General features: G+C 36.2%; 1 protein-coding gene across 2 annotated transcripts in view; it reads right to left on the bottom strand.

Annotated features, from left to right (window-relative positions):
• The window catches only part of LOC107619510 (probable aldo-keto reductase 1), a 7,312-nt gene continuing 5,909 nt past the window's right edge, over positions 16,345–17,747 (bottom strand). For both annotated transcript variants that reach the window (XM_021111507.1, XM_016321803.2), the window contains 2 exons: positions 17,428–17,581; positions 16,345–16,779 (listed from right to left, as the gene is read on the bottom strand). In XM_021111507.1, coding sequence (XP_020967166.1) covers positions 16,583–16,779; positions 17,428–17,581 — 351 coding nt within the window. In that variant the 3' untranslated portion in view covers positions 16,345–16,582. The remainder of the gene's footprint in view (positions 16,780–17,427; positions 17,582–17,747) is intronic.

The following is a 17,747-nucleotide window of genomic DNA, read 5'->3' as shown; positions in this document are numbered from 1 at the left end:
TCAGAGTTGTTACGAGACTTGTAGACACTCCGAGGTACTCTCGGGTGACAGTTCGATAACTGTAACCAAACTTAGAGTTTGGTTGTGGCCTCCCAACACCAAACTTAGAGTTTGACTGTGGGGGCTCTGGTTGACTCTGTAGTGGGAGAAGCTTACTGTGCCTCTTTTTCATGGTTACAGAAGGATGTCCTTGAGTTTTAAACTCAAGGGAGTCCTCATTCAATTGAAGGACTAGTTCACCTCTGTTAACATCAATCACAGCTCTTGCTGTGGCTAGGAAGGGTCTTCCAAGGATGATGGATTCATCCTCATCCTTCCCAGTATCTAGGATTATGAAATCAGCAGGGATGTAAAGGCCTTCAACCTTTACTAACATGTCCTCTACTTATCCATAAGCCTGTTTTCTGGAATTGTCTGCCATCTCTAATGAGATTTTAGCAGCTTGCACCTCAAAGATTCCCCGTTTCTCCATTACAGAGAGTGGAATGAGGTTTATTCCTGACCCAAGGTCACATAGAGCCTTCTCAAGGGTCATGGTGCCTATAGTACAAGGTATTAGGAACTTTCCAGGATCCTGTTTCTTCTGAGGCAATCTCAGTTGATCTAATGCATTTAGTTCATTGGTGAACAGGGGAGGTTCATCTCCCCAAGTCTCTTTACCAAATAAATTGGCATTCAGCTTCATGATTGCACCAAGGAACTTGGCAACTTGCTCTTCAGTAACATCCTCATTCTCTTCAGAAGAGGAATACTCATCAGAGCTCATGAATGGCATAAGGAGGGTCAATGGAATCTCTATGGTCTCTAAGTGAGCCTCAGATTCCTTTGGTTCCTCAGAGGGACACTCCTTGTTGAACACTGGATGTCCCAGGAGGTCTTCCTCCTTGGGATTCACGTCCTCCCCTTCCTCTCTAGGTTCGGCCATGTTGACTATGTCAATGGCCTTGCACTCTCCTTTTGGATTTTCTTCTGTATTGCTTGGGAGAGCACTAGGAGGGGTTTCAGTGATTTTCTTACTCAGCTGTCCCACTTGTGCCTCCAAGTTTCTAATGGAGGATCTTGTTTCATTCATGAAACTCACAGTGGCCTTAGATAGATCAGAGACTAAGTTTGCTAAATTAGAGGTACTTTGTTCAGAGTTCTCTGTCTGTTGCTAAGTGGATGATGGAAAAGGTTTGCTATTGCTAAACCTGTTTCTTCCACCATTATTAAAGCCTTGTTGAGGCTTTTGTTGATCCTTCCATAAGAAATTTGGGTGATTTCTCCATCAGGGGTTATAGGTGTTTCCATAAGGTTCACCCATATAATTTACCTCTGCTATTGCAGGGTTCTCAGGATCATAAACTTCTTCTTCAGAAGATGCCTCTTGAGTACTGTTGGTTGCAGCTTGCATTCCATTCAGACTCTGAGAAATCATATTAACTTGCTGAGTCAATATTTTATTCTGAGACAATATGGCATTCAGAGTATCAATTTCAAGAACTCCCTTCTTCTGAGGCGTCCCATTACTTACAGGATTCCTCTCAGAAGTGTACATAAACTGTTTGTTAGCAACCATGTCAATAAGTTCTTGAGCTTCTGCAGGCATTTTCTTTAGGTGAATGGATCCACCTACAGAAGTATCCAATGACATCTTAGCTAATTCAGACAGACCATCATAGAATATATCCAGGATGGTCCATTCTGAAAGCATGTCAGAAGGACACTTTTTGGTCAGTTCCTTGTATCTTTTCCAAGCTTTATAGAGGGATTCACCTTCTTTCTGTCTGAAGGTTTGAACATCCACTCTAAGCTTACTCAGCTTTTGAGGAGGAAAGAACTTGAAAAAGAAAGCCTTGACCAGCTTATCCCAAGAGTTCAGGCTATCTTTAGGTTGAGAATCCAACCATATTCTAGCTCTGTCTCTCACAGCAAAAGGGAAAAGCATGAGCCTGTAGACTTCAGGATCTACTCCATTAGTCTTAACAGTATCACATATCTGCAAGAATTCAGTTAAGAACTGAAAAGGATCTTCAGATGGAAGTCCATGAAACTTGCAGTTTTGTTGCATCAGAGAAACTAATTGAGGTTTCAGCTCAAAATTGTTTGCTCCAATGGTAGGGATGGAGATGCTTCTTCCATGTAAATTGGAATTAGGTGCAGTAAAGTCACCAAGCATCCTCCTTGTATTATTATTATTTTTGGCTGCCATCTCCTTTTCTTGTTCGAAAATTTCTATAAGGTTATCTCTGGATTGTTGTATTTTAGCTTTTCTTAGTTTCCTCTTCAGAGTCCTTTCAGGTTCAGGGTCTGCTTCAACAAGAATATTCTTGTCCTTGCTCCTGCTCATATGAAAAAGAGGGAACAGAAAAATAATAATAGGGATCCTTTTTACCCAGGTATAGAGGTTCCCCTGTGTGAGTAGAAGAAGAAAAGAATGTAATGTAAAGAAGGGAAGAAGAGAAAATTCGAACACAGATGGAAGAGGGGGTTCGAATTTGGGTGAGATGAAGTGTTAGTAGATGAATAAATAAATAGAAGGAGATGAGAGAGAAGGAGGATTTTCAAAAATAAAATTTTGAAAAGGGGTTAGTGATTTTCGAAAATTAGGAATGAAATTAAATTAAAATTAAAAATTGAAACAATTAGTTAATTAAAAAGAACTTTTGAAAAAGAGGGAAGAGATTTTCGAAAATTAGAGAGAGAGAGTTAGTTAGGTAATTTTGAAAAAGATAAGAAACAAACAAAAAGTCAATTAGTTAGTTGAAAAAGATTTGAAAATCAATTTTGAAAAGATAAGAAGATAAGAAGTTAGAAAAGATATTTGAAAATCAAATTTTTGAAAAAGATAAGATTTTTTTAAAAAAAAGGATATGATTAGAATTAGTTTTGAAAAATATTTGATTTTTAAAATCACAATTAATGACTTGATTCACAAGAAATCACAAGATATGATTCTAGAACTTAAAGTTTGAATCTTTCTTAACAAGCAAGTAACAAACTTAAAATTTTTGAATCAAAACATTAATTGTTGATGATATTTTCGAAAATTATGAGATGAAATTAGGAAAAATATTTTGAAAAATATTTTTACAATTTTCGAAAATAAATAAGAAAAATGAAAAAGATTTGATTTTTTGAAAAAGATTTTGAAAAAGATAAGATTTTTAAATTGAAAATTTGATTTGACTCATAAAAACAACTAAGTTTTAAAAAGTTTTGAAAAAGTCAACTCAAATTTTCGAAATTTATGAGTGAAAAAGGGAAAGATATTTTTTTAATTTTTGAATTTTTAATGATGAAGGAGAAAAACATGAAAATGATGCAATGCATGAAAATTTTGGATCAAAACAATGAATGCATGCAAGAATGCTATGAATGTCAAGATGAACACCAAGAACACTTTGAAGATCATGATGAACATCAAGAACTTATTTTTGAAAATTTTATATGCAAAGAAAACATGCAAGACACCAAACTTAGAAATCTTTCATGTTCAGACACTATGAATGCAAAAATGCACATGAAAAATAAGAAAAGACACAAAACAAGAAAACATCAAGATCAAACAAGAAGACTTACCAAGAACAACTTGAAGATCATGAAGAATACTATGAATGCATGAATTTTTCGAAAATTTTATGCAAACTTTAAAACATGCAATTGACACCAAACTTAAAATTGACTCAAGACTCAAACAAGAAATATTTTTTTGATTTTTATGATTTTCTAATTTTTTTGGTATTTTTCGAAAATTAATTTGAAAAAGAAAAATAAGGATTCCAAAATTTTTAATATGAATTCCAGGAATCTTGCATTCTTAGTCTAAAGCTTCAGTCCAGGAATTAGACATGGCTCACTAGCCAGCCAAGCTTTTAATAAAAACTCCGGTCCAAAACACTAGACATGGCCAATGGCCAGCCAAGCTTTAAGTGACAAATCAAGCATACAGCAGCTGATGGATTAGCAACAACTAGCTTGCTCTTGATAATGTTAGGTTGGAAGCCCCAGTCCAAAAGAATTTAGACATGGCTTTGCAGCCAGCCAGGCTTCACATGCTTCATGAAACTCTAGAATTCATTCTTAAAAATTCTGAAGAACATAATATAATTTTTTTTTTTGAAAATATTTTTTTTTTGGGAAAAACGAAAAAGAGGAAAATATTTTTGAAAAATTTTTTTGAAAATTTTTTGAAAATAAAATAAGAAGAAAATTACCCAATCTGAGCAACAAGATGAACCGTCAGTTGTCCAAACTCAAAACAATCCCTGGCAACGGTGCCAAAAACATGGTGCATGAAATTGTGATCCCTGGGCGACATTGTCACTCGAACAATCCCCGACAATGGATCCAAAAACTTGGTGCTCTAATCTTAATTCATAATTTGTCACAACTTTGATACAACTAACCAGCAAGTGCACTGGGTCGTCCAAGTAATAAAACATTACGTGAGTAAGGGTCGATCCCACAGAGATTGTTGGTATGAAGCAAGCTATGATCATCTTGTAAATCTCAGTCAGGCGGATATCAAATAGTTATGGAGTTTTCAAAAATAAATAATAAATAAATAGAAAATAAAGATAGAAATACTTATGTAATTCATTGGTGAGAATTTCAGATAAGCGTATAGAGATGCTTTCGTTCTTCTGAACTTCTGCTTTCATGCTGTCTTCATCCAATCGGTCCTACTCCTTTCCATGGAAAGCTTTATGTAAGGGCATCACCGTTGTCAATGGCTACATCCCATCCTCTTGTGAAAAAGGTCCAAATGCTCTGTCACAGCACGGCTAATCATCTGAGGTTCTCGATCATACTGGAATAGGATTCACCCTCCTTTTGCGTCTATCACTACGCCCAGCACTCGCGAGTTTGAAGTTCGTCACAGTCATTCAATCTTTGAATCCTACTCGGAATACCACAGACAAGGTTTATACTTTCCGGACTCTCATGAATGCCGCCATCAATCTAGCTTATACCACGAAGATTCTGATTAAGAGATCCAAGAGATATTCATTCAATCTAAGGTGGAACGGAAGTGGTTGTCAGGCACGCATTCGTAAGGGAATGATGATGATTGTCACGTTCATCACATTTATATTGAAGTGCGAATGAATATCTTAGAAGCGGAATAAGTTGAATTGAATAAAGAAACAGTAGTACTTTGCATTAATTCATGAGGAACAACAGAGCTCCACACCTTAATCTATGGAGTGTAGAAACTCTACCGTTGAAAATACATAAGAGATGAAGGTTCAGGCATGGCCAAATGGCCAGCCCCCAAACGTGATCAGTATGATCCAAAGTTGAACTAAAAATCATAAAATGTCTAAAAGACTAGTAAAAAGTTCTATTTATACTAAACTAGCTACTAAGGTTTACAGAAGTAAGTAATTGATGCATAAATCCACTTCCGGGGCCCACTTGGTGTGTGCTTGGGCTGAGCTTGAAGTTTACACGTGCAGAGGCTTCTTTTGGAGTTGAACGCCAAGTTGTAACGTGTTTTTGGCGTTCAACTCTGGTTCGTGACGTGTTTCTGGCGTTTAACTCCAGACTACAGCGTAGAACTGGCGTTCAACGCCCTTTTGCATCATCTAAACTCGGCCAAAGTATGAACTATTATATATTGATGGAAAGCCCTGGATGTCTACTTTCCAAAGAAATTGGAAGCGCGCCAGTTTGAGTTCTGTAGCTCCAGAAAATCCACTTTGAGTGTAGGGAGGTTAGAATCCAACAGCATCAGCAGTCCTTCTTCAACCTCTGAATCTGATTTTTGCTCAAGTCCCTCAATTTCAGCCAGAAAATACCTGAAATCACAGAAAAACACACAAACTCATAGTAAAGTCCAGAAATGTGAATTTAAGATAAAAACTAATAAAAACATCCCTAAAAATAACTAGATCCTACTAAAAACATACTAAAAACAATGCCAAAAAGCGTATAAATTATCCACTCATCAATGGCCTAATTCCCTCCCCCCCTGGTGGTACTGGTGCCACTCTGACCTCATCTTTACGCCCTTTTCGACCACCCCGTACCGAACCACCACCTGCTGCACAGACATGCACAAATGGTGCTCAACACTCAGAACCACCCGATGAAGACTTAGACCCAAAGGCAGATGAGGTAGATTCTTTTGAGCAACACGTTGACAACCTTTTTGCTGCAACAGAGGCTCTGAAGCGCAAGAGATGAAAGACCATTGAATTTTGGGATGTTAAAACAATTGGTATACAAGAATTTATCCCATGTATTTTTGTATGAGTAATTTTTTTTATGATTTCATTGCATCTTGGCCACAGTGGTTACTCACACAGACTAACTATAAACAGAGTCTGATGGGACAATCAAGCAACTTCATTTAAGTGTGAGAGAGGCTATGAAGCCACCTAACAGTAGAAAGATCGTACTTAGGTTCAACGATAGACTGCAACCAGTTGGAAATAAAGCTGGTATACTAAGCGGCGTTGTCGGAATGCTAGGATCTGACTACACCAAATTTTCAATCTGTGAGAAGGACTGGAGAAAGGTTCGCTCTAGGTACAAGATATATAATGAATGTGTAAAGGTAAATCGTTATACTTTTGTATAGTCCCGGAATCTTAATTCGACTCCTACCAACAATTTAATTATACTCTTGCAGGAATTGTTCCATTTTGAAGAAGATAGTGGAGGAATTATCTAGCGTACAATATTAAAAATGCTAGGAAAGGCTTGGAAGGACATGAGGAACCATTTGTATCATTACTTTTACAAATCAGGTCTGACTCTTAAACAAAATATTAAAGGCCGTCCATCGGGAATTACTGCGGATCATTGGAAATGGTTCCTTGATTATCGCAATAATGAAGAAACAAAGGTAATTTATTTTTATTTCATACTTTCAAAATTCTATTTATGTCACATTGAGTTAGTAAAAAATAGTGTCTAGTAGCTCTTACTTTTGATGGCATAACAGGAGAAGTGTAGAAAAAATGCTGAGAATCGATCGAAGCAGTTATACACTCATACTGGCGGATCGAAAAGCTTGGCAAGGCTCGGAGAAGAAGAGGTAATTTAGGATTCACTTACGTTTTGAACCTTTTCTACATATACCTATTCACTATTTAAGTTATGTTGTTGTAGTCGGAACGATAGGGGCGTCCAGTTAGTAGGGGGAGTTGTTTGTCTTAACGCACAAACGATCTAATGGATCCTATATCCATGGTGCAGATCGGGCTATTGGTGTAAGTAATGTGTTGACAATCGCTATGTTGTTTCTCATAGGTTTTGTTTGTTAAAATTGTGTTCAAAGTTTGTTCGGTTAACAATTAGCTAATAAATGCTTATGTTTGCTTATCTAACTGTGTAGGAAAGAATTGTGGTGATTGAGCAACATGATGAATCATCTAGACTGTTGTCTCAGAATGATTCACTTGCTCAAGCTCTTGGAAAGGAGCACCCAGGTAGAGTGCGTGGCATGGGAATCGGACCGACTACTAGTCAAGTGTTCGATACGAATTCACCTCAACCGAGCATTGGAACTCAAAGGGAGGAGACCCAAAGGGTGTTGCTTGAACTACAAGCAGAGTTGGTAATGAACGGATTTTTGACGGTTTAGAATTCACAAATGAATTCTCATTGCAAGTATAGTTTCTAAACCAACAATTAACCCTTTCATACAAAAGATTGTTTGTCACTAAAATAAACCCCTAAATTTATAAACCAAAGTATTGGAACCTCGGGTCGTTCTCCCTAGGAATTGTGATAAAGTGTCTTGTTATTGGTTATGAGATATTTTGGGGTTTTTTGGATAAGAGACATGAAATGTAAATGGCAATAAAAATAAACTAACAACTAAAAAGGTCTTGGCAAAGGTTGGTGGTCAAGGATCTCTATACTTATCACTAACCACAACATGAGAATTGGCAAGGATCAATCCCACTAAGTCATCCCCTAACTAATAGTAGAGGGAAGTCAAGTGAGCTATATCAATCCAAGTCCATAAGTCCTAGTTCTCCACCAAATCAATTAGTGAGATCTAGAGTTAATGGCTCCCAATCGTCAATTACTTGGACATTAGTAACTTAAGAGTTCCTAAGTTACCTTCCCAAGCCAAGAGCATAAAATTATACTCTAAAATCCAACCAAGCATTTTATCAAACACTTGGAAGGCACAAAAGAAAAGCATAGTAAAATTGCAAGGAATGTAAATCTACACTACTCAATTGCAAGGAATTAAACAACAACAAATCAAATGAACAATAAAGGAACATGAATTATAAATTGCATTAAAGAGAAATAGAAGAAACAAAAGTGCATCAACATAAAAGTAGAGAATTACAAGAACTAAATGCTAAACTAGAATGAGAAGAGGTAGAAGAAGAAGAAATTGCAAAGGAAAAGTAAATCTAAGCATGAAATTAACCTAGATCTAAGAATTCCTAATCTAGATCTAACCTACTCCTAATTCTAGAGAGAAGATAGAGCTTTTCTCTCTAGAAACTAACTTTCCCTCCAAAACTAATCTAAACTAAACTAATGATGACTAAGTCTTTCATCCCTCTTCAATCCTTGGGTTAAATAGCATCAGAAATGAGTTGGATTGGGCCCGTATGAAAAATTTTATATCATTTTGAAGCCCCAGATGTTAGCTTTCCAACGCAACTGGAACTGCGTCATTTGGATCTCTGTAGCTCAAGTTATGATCGATTAAGTGCAAAGAGGTCGGCTTGACAGCTTTGCGATTCCTTCATTTCTTCATGAGTTCTCCATTTCTACATGCTTTTTCTTCATTCCCTCAATCCAATCCTTGCCTCCTAAATCTGAAATCACTTAACAAACATATCAAGGCATCTAATAGAATCAAGGTGAATTAAATTTAGCTATTTTAAGACCCAAAAAGCATGTTTTCACTCTTAAGCACAATTAAAGGAGAATTTACAAAACCATACTATTTCATTGGATAAATGGGGGAAAAGTTGACAAAACCCTCTAAATTCAACACAAGATAAACCTTAAAAATGGGGTTTATCAACCTCCCCACACATAAACCATAGCATGTCCTCATGCTAAACCAAGAAGGATACGAGAAGGGGTATGGACATTTATTCAATGTAAATAACCTAAATGCATTTATCTATATGAATGCAACTAAATGTAAAATGATTCTACCTACTTGGTTGAAAATAAATCAATCCTCCAAGAGCATGTATAAACGGGTAGGGCTAAGATCATATGACGACTCATGAATCCTACCAATCCAAGTACAGAAAAATGAAGTTCAAGTATACTTGCAAGAAGAACGCTCACGAAAGCCAGGAATCAAGGAATTGAGCATCGAAACCCTCACCAGAAGTGTTTGCACTCTAGTCGCTCAAGTGTGTAGGGTCGATTCTCTCAATTCTCTCCTAATCATGCTTTCCAAGATTTGTTTTTCATCTAACAATCAACATTTATTCATGCATGCATACATTCATCATGAGGACTTTTGATAGGTTGTAATGGGGCTAGGGTCAAGGTAAGGATGCATATTTGGTCAAGTGGACTTGAAATTTGAATCTTTGATTACCTTAAACTTTCCACCTTACCTATATAGCAACCTATACAATTCTAAACAAACCTAACTACCCATTCTTCACTTTTTCACATACTCATGCATTTTTTTCCTTGATCACAACACATATGCATTGATTATTATTGAGCTTCACTTGGGGTATTTTGTCCCATTTTTATTACTTTTCTTTTTCTTTTTCCTTCTTTTCTATTTTTTCTTTTCTTTTCCATATTATATTATTTTTTCTTTTCTTTTCTTTTCCTTTTGTATTTTTTCTTTCTTTTTGTTTTTCTCATTTTTTTTCTTTTTCAATAAGGTATATACAAGAGCATCAATGCATATGATTTTACATTTAATTAACACATGAGCATGTACCCAATTCTCGATATTTACAACAAAAATACAAAAGTACCCTTTCCTCAACCAATGTCTCAAGTTTCCCACACTTGAATGATACATACATACACACACACTAGCCTAAGCCAATCAAAGATCCAAATAAAGAACATTTATTATTTTTCGCTTTACGGCTTGTAATGTGCTAAATTAAAGAACAAGTGAGTTAATCGTAGGCTCAAATTGGCTAACAATGGATGATAAAAGGTAGGCTATTTGGGTAAGTGAGCTACATGAAATGATGGCCTCAATCATATAAATGCATGAATACACAAAATAATGGACATAAAGAATCAAACAAATTAAAGATCACAATCATAGAAAGAGAGCAATGCACACAAGAAGGGAAAATAAGTGGTTATAAGATGTAACCACGTCATTAGGCTCAAATCTCACAAGCTTGTGTTCTTAGCTCAAAAACCATGTTCCAAAATAAATTCTTTCAAGAAAGTTCAACAAAATTATTTTCAAATTGGTAGGATGCCCTAAAATAGTTTCTTGGAAAAGAAATCACCACGCTAACCAAGTAGTCCTAATAAGAAAGAAGCGGTAAGAATATGTACAAATTCTAACTAGCATGCAACCTAATATGCAATGCAACCACTAATCTAACAAAGAAAACTAAGAATTGGTGTTGGACAAGAAAATTGTTACCCATGGAGATCGGTCGGATGACCTCCTCACACTTGAAGATTGCACCGTCTTCGGTGCATGCAAAGAAGAGCAAGGTGGACGGGTTGCTACAACTAATGAATTTCGTCAAAAGGTTGTGTGGATGACTTGTTTGTTACTCCATTTTGAAGCTTTTCCTTTTTTTCTTCTTGGTGGCCAGCCTAAAAAGAGCAAAAAAGAAAGAAGATTAGGCCTAAACAAAGATATCAAAGCAAAGAGAACATAGGCGGGGGCTAATGCCAGATAAGAGTATGGTTCTCTACTACATGGTAGCTACAACATGTGAGTGAGAAAATAATGTAAGCTAAGGCATATCATTAAGCTTGATGCAAGAGTAAAGTCAAAGCATGAAGAGCATATTGAGCATCAAGTTCAAATAAGAAAAATTGGGTCATGAAAGACAATATGAGATCCTATCAATGCACAAAGACACAAGTGTCATAAAAGATTGAAGCATTGATTTAAAAGTTTCATCACCCAATAATATCAAACAAGTCAAAAAGTACTAAAATAATGCAAGAAATTCTCAACAATTGAGTAGGAAGATGCAACACCATTATTAAAATGAGAAACTTAGAAAATAAAATGAAAACAAGCTATAAAAACAAAATTACAATGTAAAGAATAAAAGTATACGAATGCGATAAACAAAAGAAAATGGAAGAGGAGAAAAAAACTCTTTTTTTGCGACGCGGACGCGTCATGCACGCTTACGTGCCGATCCGCAGATTGGCAGAAGGACGCGTACGCGCCAGGTGCGCGCACGCGTGGGTTAGGTTGGGCGCGGGGCACAGTGTCAGCCCAAGGTTAGCCCAACTCTCTGGAAAATGTACCAGGAGGGCAGGTGGCGCTATCGACGCGCGCGCTCACAGCGTGCATACGTGCGCATTGCGCAATTAGAATCAAGGACGCGTATGCGCTAGGTGCGCATACACGCGGGTTGGTTTGTGCCTTAGGCCCAATGTTCGCACAGTGCAGACCTAACTCTCGGGTTTTTGGCTGGGGGTGGAATTTTTTTGCATCCACGCGTACGCACCATGTACGCGTGCGCGTGGATGGTCGAAAATGCTTGGGTCACACGTACGCGCCAGGTGCGCGCACGCGCGGGTTGGTGCTCTGTTTTTCAAAATTTTTCCAAGTTCTTGCACCAAACCAAGCCTTCTAAACCTCCGAACAGCTACCAAAACACCCTAAAACCTTATTTGACATACCAAAATACCAAATAAACTCAACAAACTAAACAAAACATGGGATTAAACCTACTTTACCAATATGTACAAAAGAGAAAAAAAATGAAAAGAATTTACCATGGTGGGGTGTCTCCCACCTAGCACTTTTGTTTATTGTCCTTAAGTTGGACTTATGGGGAGCTCCTCTCAAGGTGGCTTATGCTTGAAGCTATCTTTGAACATACACCAATGCTTGGTCCTCCATTGTGCCCCAAGATTCCTTATTTGTTGCACCAAGTGTTGATGGAGTTCTTCACAAGCTTGGGACTCCCAAAACTGATTCTCCTTGTGTGATCCGAGATCCCACACTTTATTTTCACACCCGTCTTGAAGTTGATCATTATCAGTCCATCCAGGTGGCATGACTTTAGAATTCTCATGTAAGCGACCAAACATCCCCCTAGACCCAAGCAATCTAGTGCTATACCAACCCTTGCTATTACGCTTTGAACATGTCACCATAACCATCTCCCTCTTGCTCTTAAAGCCACAAATATTTCTAAGTTGACTATCCGTCTTAAACAAACCATATTCAAGGGGAATGATAAAGCTTAAGTATAAGGAATTTACCCACTTGAATGAAAGAATGGATGGTGATGGCTTGGGGAGAGGTATCTCTAATGTCCTTGCAAGCTCTACTCCCTTATGTTCTTCCTTGGTTACCTCCACCTCCTCACAAACTTCTTCACTTTCAATCTTTTGTTCATCAATTTCATCTAACTCTTCTCCATCACTCAAATCATATATGGGAGGTTGAGAGAAATCTACCTCCATATCGCTTTCCATCTCATTGGGAGAAGGTTCTTCATTTGCAAAGGATTCACCACCGAGAAGGTTGGATGCTTGATCTTCATCACCAAGGGAACTCACTTCTTGCTTCATTCCCTCCAAGTCTTCATTTAGAAATTATTTTGGAGGTTGTGCACTCTCCTCCTCAACATCAAATTCAATCTCATTGGAGAGGTTCTCTTCAACTCTAGGTTCCCAAGGAGGTTCCGCATCTCCTAAGTCTTCAACCACTTCTTCCTCTTCTTCAATGATCATAGGCTCCTTCAATTGCTCTAATACAAAATAACATCCCTCATTTTCTACCAGAATTTCCAATCTCTCCTTCATGCTATGCTTTTCAATCAATTATCCACATGTGACCATGGGAGTGCTTTGAGTGCTCAAGTATTGGGAGGCTAAAGTGCTTACTACCTTGGTCAAGGTAGCCACAAATTCTAGTGTCTCCCTTTGCATTTCTCCTTGCCCTTGAAGTATAAGGCTAAGGATTTCATCCATTGAGGATTGGGGTGGATAAGAGGGTTCATTCTCTTGGAAAAAGGGTTCATAATAGGAAGGTGGTTCTTCTTGGTAAGGGTATGCTGGTGTATATTGAGGTGGTTCTTGAGAGTGTTGATATTGGCATGGTAGTTCCATGTGTGGCTCATATGTTTCAAAAGGTGGTTGGTATGGTAAATATGGGTCAAGGTCATATGGAGGTGTTTGGTGAAAAGAGGCTTGTGAGTATGGTTGAGGTTCATGTTGAGGATATGGCTCATAGGCATATGGTGGTGGTTCTTGAAAGTCACAAAGGGATTCACCATAGTCATTGGATTAATATGTATCATAGAATGGTTCTTCTTCATAGTGTATTGGTGGGGGTTGTTGCCATGAAGATTGATCATATGCATATGGCTCCTCCCACCTTTGATTATCCCATCCTTGATACACATCTTCATTGTAGCTTCCATTTCCTACAACATAGTTAGGACCAAACTCATAGCCAATGTGAGAATTCATGATGAAAAGAGAAAATAAGAAACACAAGCCAAAACGAAGTAATGAAACAAAGTCCTAAAACTAGCAAAAACTAACAAGCAATCCAAAAATCAAGCTATTCACAATATTCACATATATACAATAACTAAGAACAAAACACCATTGCAATTCCCCGGCAACGGCGCCATTTTGATGAACGGATTTTTGACGATTTAGAATCCACAAATGAATTCTCGTTGCAAGTATAGTTTCTAAACCAACAATTAACCCTTTCATACAAAAGATTGTTTGTCACTAAAACAAACCCCTAAATTTATAAACCGAAGTATTGGAACCTCGGGTCGTTCTCCCTAGGAATTGCAATAAAGTGTCTTGTTATTGGTTATGAGATATTTTGGGGTTTTTTGGATAAGAGACATGAAATGTAAATGGCAATGAAAATAAACTAACAACTAAAAAGGTCTTGGCAAAGGTTGGTGGTCAAGGATCTCTATCCTTATCACTAACCATAACATGAGAATCGGCAAGGATCAATCCCACTAAGTCATCCCCTAACTAACAGTAGAGGGAAGTCAAGTGAGCTATATCAATCCAAGTCCATAAGTCCTAGTTCTCCACCAAATCAATTAGTGAGATCTAGAGTTAATGGCTCCCAATCGTCAATTACTTGAACATTAGTAACTCAAGAGTTCCTAAGTTACCTTCCCAAGCCAAGAGCATAAAATTCTACTCTAAAATCCAACCAAGCATTTTATCAAACACTTGGAAGGCACAAAAGAAAAGCATAGTAAAATTACAAGGAATGTAAATCTACACTACTCAATTGCAAGGAATTAAACAACAACAAATCAAATGAACAATAAAGGAACATGAATTATAAATTGCATTAAAGAGAAATAGAAGAAACAAAAGTGCATTAACATAAAAGTAGAGAATTACAAGAACTAAATGCTAAACTAGAAAAAGAAGAGGTAGAAGAAGAAGAAATTGCAAAGGAAAAGTAAATCTAAGCATGGAATTAACCTAGATCTAAGAATTCCTAATCTAGATCTAACCTACTCCTAATTCTAGAGAGAAGAGAGAGCTTCTCTCTCTAGAAACAAACTTTCCCTCCAAAACTAATCTAAACTAAACTAATGATGACTAAGTCTTTCATCCCTCTTCAATCCTTGGGTTAAATAGCATCATTAATGAGTTGGATTGGGCCCAAAATGCACCAGAAATCGCTGGCCACGAGTTGCACTTAAGTGAGTCACGTGCAACATCAACGCATACGCATACAGTGTGCGTGTGCATCCCTAAACGTGATGTAACTATGGAAAATTTTATATTATTTTGAATCCTCGGATGTTAGCTTTGCAATGCAACTAGGACCGCGTCATTTGGACCTCTGTAACTCAAGTTATGATCAATTAAGTGCAAAGAGGTCGGCTTGACATTATTGCGATTCCTTCATTTCTTCATGAGTTCTCCATTTCTACATGCTTTTTCTTCATTCCCTCAATCCAATCCTTGCCTCCTAAATCTGAAATCACTTAACAAACATATCAAGGCATCTAATGGAATCAAGGTGAATTAAATTTAGCTATTTTAAGACCCAAAAAGCATGTTTTCACTCTTAAGCACAATTAAAGGAGAATTTACAAAACCATGCTATTTCATTGGATAAATGGGGAAAAGGTTGACAAAATCCTCTAAATTCAACATAAGATAAATCCTAAAAATGGGGTTTATCAGCTGGCGGCTGAGAATTTAAAAAGGAAGGCAATGGAGGATGAAGTAGCAGCCGAGAAGACGAAAAGGTAGGCAATGGAGAGTGCTCTGATGTGTCTAGTTCAAGGGCAAGGTGGGGAGCTGTCACCAGACGTGGTTGCATGGATGAATTCATTGGAGGGATAGAGTAGAGAGTAGAACTAAGGATTTGAAATTTATTCTTTAAGTTAAATATACACTTTTTTTATTGTTGATTATGCAACTCTTAGTAAGGAATACACTTTATTGATATTTGGATTAATGAATAATTTTATTAGTTTTGCCAATATTCATTCACACATCAATTTATTCATTCAGTTACAAAATAATTAAGTTTTCTAATATTAGAAAAAATTCAAAAAATAACAAAAAAAATAATACAGTAATTAAAAGAGCGTTGATTGCCGGTGCAAAATATAGTCATTTTGCGGCCATTTAGACGGAACAATAGCGGCGGTTATCAAATGGCCAAAGATAAATTTAAATTTTTGGAAAATCAGATAGCGGTGGTTTGGAACCGCCGCAAAATACATTTGAAAAAACACAACGGTCAAAAGAATAGCAGCGGTTCAAAACCGCCAGAAAATGCGGTCGAATTTCCTGTTGGCCAAATAGCGGCGGTTTGAAACCACCGCTAAATCAAACGATGCCAATCAAGTGGTTTCCTAGCAGTTGTGCCAGCGGTTCAACGAAACCGCCGCAAAATCAAATGTTCACGCCCTATACTGCAACGGTTTTGAACCGCTGGTTAACTCGTTTTGCGATGGTTAAAAACCGTCGCTAATCCTCATATAAACCGCTACTAAGCAGCGGTTCTGCTGTAGTGTATTGAAAAAAAAGAATATTTTTAATAATATTAAATATTTTTAAAATTTATTTTATATAAAATCCTAAATAGAATAGCAAGAATTTTATTTCATAATTTTTTTTATTACTGTGTGTTTTCATAATTTTTATTTTATCAAAACACACAAAAAGAAAAGAGAGGAAAAAAAAGGCATTAGTCTAAACCATAAATTTAGAGTATAATTTGAATTCCAAGCATGCTAAAATTAAACTTGACTCATTTTATTTTATTTTAAAACAAAACAAATAATAATCAACCGAGCCAAAAACCAATCCATATCACTATTCATACAGGTTTACGAGTATCCCATAGTGTATTTTTATAGAGTATGCATCACATATGCTTCCACATAATTGTCTTCAATTCATAAATTTGTGCACTATTGTTCAAATATAGAGGACTTCTAGTTCTTCAAGCTGAGATACTTGAATCTTTTGGTGGAGTGTTAGAAAACTTCCATGTAGCTTTTCCATGAGTTTCACTAAAGTGACGAGTACCTGCTACATCCTCAATTGGAACTGCATCGGAAATTTCTTTTAAGACCCTTTCTTCAAGTCTCACTGCTAAGGCACCAACGTTTTGATCCAGATTCTTAATCTTGGTTGTTCCTGTAAAGGTGAACACAAATTTCAGTAAATAACTAACAATATTATGTATAATATTTTTCATACATTATATATTAGGGAATGTCTAATTTGAATTTTAAAAATTTTAACGTCTATCAAAATAATCTTTGATTTTTAGAAAAGACCAAATTGGTTCCTAAATTTATAAATTATGAATCACATTTGTCTTTAATTTAAGTATTGTTAACACTGATATGGAGCATTAAAATATCAGTGAGGCATCTCTAACAATAAAAAAACGTGGTTAAGATTTCAGTATAATTAAATAGGTGTCATAAATTAGTTAATTAAACTTATTTTGATCAATTAATTTTATATCAGTGTAGACCTAATTAACGAATTTGAGATACATATTTGTTAAAATCTTAATCATGTTATCTTCGATTGAAAATCCTACACTAGTATTATAATACTCCAAGTCAATTATATGTTAACAGTAGTTAAATTAAAGATGAATACAATTTATAAAATTTAAAGATCAATTTGATATTTTAAAAAATCAAAAACTATTTGAATGAGTGCTTAGAATTTTCAAAAACCAAATTTGATGTTACATCTTTTATATATATATACTTTTAAATGAAGAAAATTAAAAAGAGATGTATAATAATATTTTGTTATGTTACTGACCAGGAATAGGTGCAACATCATTGCCTTGTTGGAGAATCCATGCTAATGCTAATTGGACAGGGCTGCATTGGTGCTTCTTAGCAAGGCTTTCTATTCGTTCATATATCTTTTTGTTCTTCTCCAAATTCTGTGCTTGGTAGCGAGGATGAGTATTCTTGTAAATAAAAAAGTAACCATCTATTAGACATTCAGAATTTACTATCTTATTGATTTTTTTAATAATTATCTCGTGAAAGAATTCACTTTTTTACTAGATATTAATTTTAACATCATTTTTTTAAAAATAAAAAATTTAATGTATATATTTTTATATTTAATTA

Source organism: Arachis ipaensis, chromosome B09, assembly GCF_000816755.2.
Source record: "Arachis ipaensis cultivar K30076 chromosome B09, Araip1.1, whole genome shotgun sequence".
NCBI classification, from domain to species: domain Eukaryota; kingdom Viridiplantae; phylum Streptophyta; class Magnoliopsida; order Fabales; family Fabaceae; genus Arachis; species Arachis ipaensis.
This window is presented reverse-complemented; position numbering and strand designations above follow the sequence as displayed.